This window comes from Rhinoraja longicauda, chromosome 23 (assembly GCF_053455715.1).
Source record: "Rhinoraja longicauda isolate Sanriku21f chromosome 23, sRhiLon1.1, whole genome shotgun sequence".
NCBI lineage: Eukaryota > Metazoa > Chordata > Chondrichthyes > Rajiformes > Arhynchobatidae > Rhinoraja > Rhinoraja longicauda.
The window spans coordinates 35,353,495-35,361,749 of NC_135975.1; the positions used below are offsets into that span (position 1 = coordinate 35,353,495).

Genomic DNA, 8,255 nt, shown 5'->3' on the forward strand with positions numbered 1-8,255 from the left:
GGCATTGCTGTGAAGGGGCGGTGGGCATTGCTGTGAAGGGGCGGTGGGCATTGCTGTGAAGGGGCGGTGGGCATTGCTGTGAAGGGGCGGTGGGCATTGCTGTGAAGGGGCGGTGGGCATTGCAGTGAAGGGGCGGTGGGCATTGCAGTGAAGGGGCGGTGGGCATTGCTGTGAAGGGGCGGTGGGCATTGCTGTGAAGGGGCGGTGGGCATTGCTGTGAAGGGGCGGTGGGCATTGCTGTGAAGGGGCGGTGGGCATTGCTGTGAAGGGGCGGTGGGCATTGCAGTGCAGGGTTACCTGTCAGTGCCTCTCTCTTTTACTCTGCAGCTCGGAGCTGAACTTGGTGCTGCCGCCATCAGCCACCTGGAGGAAGTGAGCGATGCAGGAATTGCTGCCATGGCAACCGCTAAATCATGCGCCGTGCTCCTCCCAACCACCGCGTACATTCTGAGGTGCTGCGCTTTACATCCGACACCATTTTATTCTATAGTTTAATTGAGTTTAGAGATACAGCGCGAAAACAGGCCCTTTCGGCCGTACCGACCAGCGATCCCCGCGCACTAACTAACACTATCTGACACACACTAGGGACAATTTACAATTTTACCAAAGCCAATTAACCTACAAACCTGTACGTCTATGGAGTGTGGGAGGAAACCGGAGCATCCGGAGAAAACCCACGCAGGTCACGGGGAGAACGTACAAACCCCATACAGACTTACTGAATAGTGAGCGGCCTGGATGGAGTGGATGTGGAGAGGATGTTTCCACTAGTGGGAGAGTCTAGGACTAGAGGTCACAGCCTCAGAATTATAGCAGACCTCCCAACCCGTCCAAATTTGGCGGAAAGTTTCCGCTTTCTTATTTCATTTCTGCCATTCCGATTTTGCCTCACATTATTCCGCAAAACACATGCCTCGCCGCTGTACTCACCCCCCCCCCGCTGTACTCACCCCCCCGCTGTACTCACCCCCCCCCCGCTGTACTCACCCCCCCCCCCGCTGTACTCACCCCCCCCCCGCTGTACTCACCCCTTGTACTCACCCCCCACTGTACTCACCCCTGTACTCACCCCCTGCTGTACTCACCCCCCCGCTGTACTCACCCCTGTACTCACCCCCCGCTGTACTCACCCCCCCGCTGTACTCACCCCTGTACTCACCCCCCGCTGTACTCACCCCCCCCCGCTGTACTCACCCCCCCCGCTGTACTCACCCCCCCGCTGTACTCACCCCTGTACTCACCCCCCCCCGCTGTACTCACCCCCCCCCGCTGTACTCACCCCTGTACTCACCCCCCCCCCCCGCTGTACTCACCCCCCCGCTGGACTCACCCCCCCGCTGTACTCACCCCTGTACTCACCCCCCCCGCTGTACTCACCCCCCCCGCTGTACTCACCCCCCGCTGTACTCACCCCTGTACTCACCCCCCCCCGCTGTACTCACCCCCCCGCTGTACTCACCCCTGTACTCACCCCCCCCGCTGTACTCACGCCCACCGCTGTACTCACCCCCCCGCTGTACTCACCCCTGTACTCACCCCCCCGCTGTACTCACCCCCCCGCTGTACTCACCCCTGTACTCACCCCCCCCCGCTGTACTCACCCCCCCCGCTGTACTCACCCCCCCCGCTGTACTCACCCCTGTACTCACCCCCCCGCTGTATTCACCCCCCCGCTGTACCCCCCCGCTGTACTCACCCCTGTACTCACCCCCCCGCTGTATTCACCCCCCCGCTGTACTCACCCCTGTACTCACCCCCCCTGCTGTACTCACCCCTGTACTCAGCCCCCCGCTGTACTCACCCCCCCGCTGTACTCCACCCCCCCGCTGTACTCACCCCCCCGCTGTACTCACCCCCCGCTGTACTCACCCCCCCGCTGTACTCACCCCCCGCTGTACTCACCCCCCGCTGTACTCACCCCCCCGCTGTACTCACCCCTGTACTCACCCCCCCGCTGTACTCACCCCCCGCTGTACTCACCCCCCCGCTGTACTCACCCCCCCGCTGTACTCACCCCTGTACTCACCCCCCCGCTGTACTCACCCCCCCACTGTATTTACCCCTGTACTCACCCCCCCGCTGTACTCACCCCCCCGCTGTACTCACCCCCCCGCTGTACTCACCCCCCCGCTGTACTCACCCCTGTACTCACCCCCCCGCTGTACTCACCCCCCCACTGTACTCACCCCTGTACTCACCCCCCCGCTGTACTCACCCCCTGTACTCACCCCCCCGCTGTACTCACCCCCCCGCTGTACTCACCCCTGTACTCACCCCCCCGCTGTACTCACCCCCCCGCTGTACTCACCCCCCCGCTGTACTCACCCCTGTACTCACCCCCCCCGCTGTACTCACCCCCCCCGCTGTACTCACCCCCCCGCTGTACTCACCCCCCCGCTGTACTCACCCCCCCGCTGTACTCACCCCCCCGCTGTACTCACCCCTGTACTCACCCCACCGCTGTACTCACCCCCCCCGCTGTACTCACCCCCCCGCTGTACTCACCCCCCCACTGTACTCACCCCTGTACTCACCCCCCCGCTGTACTCACCCCTGTACTCACCCCCCCGCTGTACTCACCCCCCCGCTGTACTCACCCCTGTACTCACCCCCCCCGCTGTACTCACCCCCCCGCTGTACTCACCCCCCCGCTGTACTCACCCCTGTACTCACCCCCCCCCGCTGTACTCACCCCCCCCCGCTGTACTCACCCCCCCGCTGTACTCACCCCCCCGCTGTACTCACCCCCCCGCTGTACTCACCCCCCCGCTGTACTCACCCCTGTACTCACCCCACCGCTGTACTCACCCCCCCGCTGTACTCACCCCCCCGCTGTACTCACCCCACCGCTGTACTCACCCCCCCGCTGTACTCACCCCACCGCCGTACTCACCCCACCGCTGTACTCACCGCTGTACTCACCCCACCGCTGTACTCGCCCGGCCCCCCCCGCTGTACTCATCCCCCCGCTGTACTCACCCCACCACTGTACTAGCCCGGCCCCACTGCTGTACTCGCCTCACTGCTGTACTCACGCCCCCACTGTACTCACCCGGCCCCACCCCTGTACTCACCCGGCCCCACCGCTGTACTCACCCCACCGCTGTACTCACCCCACCGCTGTACTCACCCAGCCCCACCACTGTACTCACCCCGGCCCCACCGCTGTACTCACCCAGCCCCACCGCTGTACTCACCCAGCCCCACCGCTGTACTCACCCAGCCCCACCGCTGTACTCACCCCAGCCCCACCGCTGTACTCACCCGCCCCACCGCTGTACTCACCCAGCCCCACCGCTGTACTCACCCGGCCCCACCGCTGTACTCACCCGGCCCCACCGCTGTACTCACCCCACCGCTGTACTCGCCTGGCCCCACCCTGTACTCACCCAGCCCCACCGCTGTACTCACCCGGCCCCACCGCTGTACTCACCCCACCGCTGTACTCGCCTGGCCCCACCCCTGTACTCACCCGGCCCCACCGCTGTACTCACCCCACCGCTGTACTCACCCCACCGCTGTACTCACCCCACCGCTGTACTCACCCCACCGCTGTACCTCGCCCGGCCCCACCGCTGTACTCACCCCACCGCTGTACTCACCCCACCGCTGTACTCACCCGGCCCACCCCTGTACTCACCGGCCCCACCGCTGTACTCACCCCACCGCTGTACTCACCCCACCGCTGTACTCACCCCACCGCTGTACTCACCCCACCGCTGTACTCACCCCACCGCTGTACTCGCCCGGCCCCACCGCTGTACTCACCCCACCGCTGTACTCACCCCACCGCTGTACTCGCCCGGCCCCACCGCTGTACTCGCCCGGCCCCACCGCTGTACTCGCCGGCCTCACCGCTGTACTCACCCGGCCCCTCCGCTGTACTCGCCCGGCAGAAACATTTAAAAAGAAAAATAACAAAAATCTGTGAATTGATAGATGAGATATATTCTGCATTTTAATGATATCATCACACATACTGTTCCCCCACAACACTGATTACACTGCGAGAGGCAGAGCGAACGGCAGGTTTTGCCAACTAAAATGGCTCCTTTGCGTACTACATTTCAGTATAGGCGATTTCAACGGAGTGGTCCATCTTGCTCCTCTAGTATCTTTGGGTTATGGGGAGAAGGCAGGAGAACTGAGTTAGGAGTTGAATGCCAGAGTAGACTTGATGGGCCGAATGGCCTGATTCTGTTCCTATCGTTTATGAACATGCATTTATATTTCCATTTGATGGAATGAGAAGGAGGAAAATATTCTTCAACTGTGGAAAATGTTTGTGAACATTTTGCTCCTCTCATGAGGCAAGCCTTCTTACTGATTGACTGAAGTTCTGGCTAACTGAAGTTCGTCCATTTAATCTGGCACTGTTTACAGGAGGTAATGATTTACCACAGACTTATCAGTGCCACTTTTATAAAGGCCAAGAGAATTATAGGTGAACCATTCAGTCGATATTAGTTGTAACGGCAAGCATGTTTTGCGAACGTAGACCGTTTATGAGGCTGTGATTATCACAGGACTAACCTGTGGACTCAGCACGGAACCAAAGTGCAGTCCTCCAGTCCATGTGAAGCTATCCCACCTTACTTTACCTTATAAATGAAAATTATGTTTTAGTTCAGTTTAGTTTATTGACAAGTGTATTGAGGTACAGTGAAAAGCTTTTGTTGCGTGCTAACCAATCAGTGGAAACACAATACATGATTACAGACGAGCCGTTTACAGCGTATAGATACAGGATAAGGGAATAGCGTTTAGTGCAAGGAAAAGCCAGCAAAGTGCGATCAAAGTTAGTCCGAGAGTCACAAATGAGGTAGATAGTAGTTCAACACCACTCTCTGGTTGTGGTTCAGTTGCCTGATAACAGCCGGGAAGAAACTGTCCCTGAATCTGGAGGTGTGCGTTTTCACACTTCTGTACTTTTTGCCCGATGGGAAGGGGGAGAAGAGGGAGTGGCCAGGGTGCGACTCGTCCTTGATTGTTGGGTTGTAGGCTGCCCAAGCGAAATACGAGGTGCTGTTCCTCCAATTTGCGTTTGGCCTCACTCTGACAGTGGATCAGGCCCAGGATGGAAAGGTCACTGTGGGATGGGAAGGGAAGTTAAAGTGTCTGGTAACCGGGAGATGGATATGAGAGGTGCGTTCACGAGTCTGATAACCACAGGGAGGAAGGTGTTCTAGCATCTGGAGGTTCGACATTTCAAACTTTTAGATATTCCACCTGACGGAAGAGAGAATGGCCGTGGTGTGAGTGGTCCTTGATGATGTTGGCTGCTTTCCTGAGGCCGCGTGATGTGCAGATGGAGGTACGGTGGATGGGGGGGAGATTAGTTTGCATGATGTATTGGGTACCCTGCTCAATCCTCGGCAATTTCCATTTGTCTGAGGGAAAGCAAATGGCTTTCCAAGCAGTGATCCACCCTGAGAGGATGCTTTTAATAGTGCCGTGGTGCACCTGCTAGATATTACATAGAAACATAGAAAATAGGTGCAGGAGTAAGCCATTCGGCCCTTCAAGCCATTCATTATGATCATGGCTGATCATCCACAATCAGTTGCCCGTTCCTACTTTCTCTCCATATCCCTTGATTCCGCTAGCCCTAAGAGCTATATCTAACTCTCTCTTGAAAACATCCCGTGAATTGGCCTCCACTGCCTTCAGTGGCAGAGAATTCCACAGATTCACAAACTCTCTCATCTCATCTCAATCCTAAATGGCCTACCCCTTATTCTTACACTGTAGCCCCTGGTTCTGGACTCTCCCAACATCAGGAACATTTTTCCTGCATCTAGCCCGTCCAATGCCTTAAGAATTTTATATGTTTCTATAAGATCCCCTCTCATCCTTCCAAATTCCAGTGAATACAAGCCCTGTCGATCCATTCTTTCATCACATGTCAGTCCCGCCATCCCGGGAATTAACCTGACATTGGTAAGGCCTTGGAGACGTGCTGGATTTTAAGTTTCCAGGGTCAACATACATGTGGCTGTTGGGAACCTGAGATTATGGAGTTGTATAGAAAGGAACTACAGATAATACTGTAACTCAGCGGGTCTGGCAGCATCTCTGGAGAAAAAGGGTGGGTGACATTTTGGATGCAAAGCTTCTAAAGATATCCCAGCACATTACCAAGGATTTAATGTATGAGTTTACTTCACATACATTTTTAGGTTAAACAGGTAAATTGTGACAGACACATAGTTTAAAACCTCAATCAATTTTGTTTTGTAAGAAAGCCCACAGATGGAAAAGTTCCCCTTCATTGGTAAAATAATACAGAAAACTTATAATATCTATATCTTAAAAAATAAATAGAGAACGTTTGTAAGCAGATCTCTATCTTATGGTATGAAGTCATTAATGCTTCCAATCAACATTAAGGGACTATGAGAACTCGGAACCCTGTTTTAGCTTTTCAAACTCTCCAGCATGTTTTAGTTTTAAGCTGAGTGGAGTTTGGCGGCCTAGTGTTGGACCAAAGTATATAACCAGCAGAAGATCGACACTAAATGCTGGAGTAACTCAGCGGGACAGGCAGCATCTCTGGAGAAAAGGAATGGGTGACGTTTCAGGTCGAGACCCTTCTTCAGACTGAGGGTCAGGGTAAGGAAAACAAGGGATATAAACAGTGATATAGATCAAATGAAAGAAAAATACGCAAAAAAGTAACGATGATTCAGGAAAGAACTAGCACGTCAGCCATTATAAGAACTAGAGGTCCTATGTCTAAATATAATGGTGATTTCTGAGATGACGTTATGAAAAGTTTCCAGATAAAACTCACTAATACATTTCAGGTTCAGATTCAGATACAGCCTTGCAGGTAGCTTGCAGTGACTACAACCCATTACATATGTCCATTGAAGAGACCTCGGGAGTATATTCAGACACTAATAAAATGCTTACGACTGACATGATCACCTCAGGGCAGAATTGCCAGCAATGGCCCAACTGTAAGAATATTTTAAGTTTGAAAGCAGTTCATGGATTAATAACAAATTGGCTGATTACTACTGTTCAATGGAAATCTAACAAGTCGTGTAAAAGGATAGGAGGGTAAGTAATGTTTAAAAAGCCGCAGATGTCGGCAGCAAGATGGGGAATTCTTAGGGAAGTCGTAAAGGCTGGGATGCAGACAAAACGACCGGCAGAAATATCTACTGACAGTAGACACAAAATGGCCGAGTAACTCAGTGGGACAGGTAGCATCTCTGGAGAGAAGGAAGGAGTGACTTCTCGGATCAAGACCCTTCTTCAGACTGAGTCAGGGAGATGGGAACTGTAGAAACATAGAAAATAGGTGCAGGAGAAGGCCATTCGGCCCTTCGAGCCTGCACCGCCATTCAATATGATCATGGCTGATCATCCAACTCAGTATCCTGTACCTGCCTTCTCTCCATACCCCCTGATCCCTTTAGCCACAAGGGCCACATCTAACTCCCTCTTAAATATAGCCAATGAACTGGCCTCTACTACCTTCTGTGGCAGAGAATTCCACAGATTCACCACTCTCTGTGTGAAATAAAACATTCTCATCTCGGTCCTAAAAGACTTCCCCCTTATCCTTAAACTGTAACTGTAGATATGGAAGGGTACAAAGAGCATGTTAGGAGTGAAAAGGACAGATCAAAGCAGATGCTGCTCAAGGAAATGTAATGTAACATTAAACTAAACTAACCAATAGTTATATTTAGTCATCTAATATAACTAATGTATGACATGTATAACACGATTGACAGAGAAAGGTAAATGGACATTAAGTCAAGGAACCAGAAGTATTTGTGGTAGTGCAGTTACAGAGGACCTCACAAGGGATGCAGTGAGACCAGAGGTTTGAAGGAGATGACTCCCACAGGCCCAGATAGTGACTGGTGAATGTAATGCTGTCCATGATGGGGCTCATGGATAGAGTGACTCTTGATCAAGTTCATAGGAACCTTAGGGCGGTCACGGTGGCGCAGCGGTAGAGTTGCTGCCTTACAGCAAATGCAGCACCGGAGACCCGGGTTCCATCCCGACTACGGGTGCTGTCTGTACGGAGTTTGTACGTTCTCCCCGTGACCTGCGTGGGTTTTCTCCGAGATCTTCAGTTTCCTCCCACACTCCAAAGACGTACAGGTTTGTAAGTTAATTGGCTTGGTAAATGTTAAAAAAGATTGTCCCTAGTGTGTGTAGGATAGTGTTAATGTGCGGGGATCGCTGGTCGGCGCGGACCCGATGGGCCGAAAGGGCCTGTTTCCGCG

The 8,255-nt window shown here is 53.9% G+C and overlaps 1 protein-coding gene across 1 annotated transcript in view; it reads left to right on the plus strand.

The window, feature by feature from the left end:
• Positions 1–8,255, plus strand: part of amdhd1 (amidohydrolase domain containing 1) — a 31,026-nt gene that overhangs the window by 12,982 nt on the left and 9,789 nt on the right. The window contains exon 6 of the mRNA XM_078420086.1: positions 328–489. Within this exon, the coding sequence (XP_078276212.1) occupies positions 328–489 (162 nt within the window). The remainder of the gene's footprint in view (positions 1–327; positions 490–8,255) is intronic.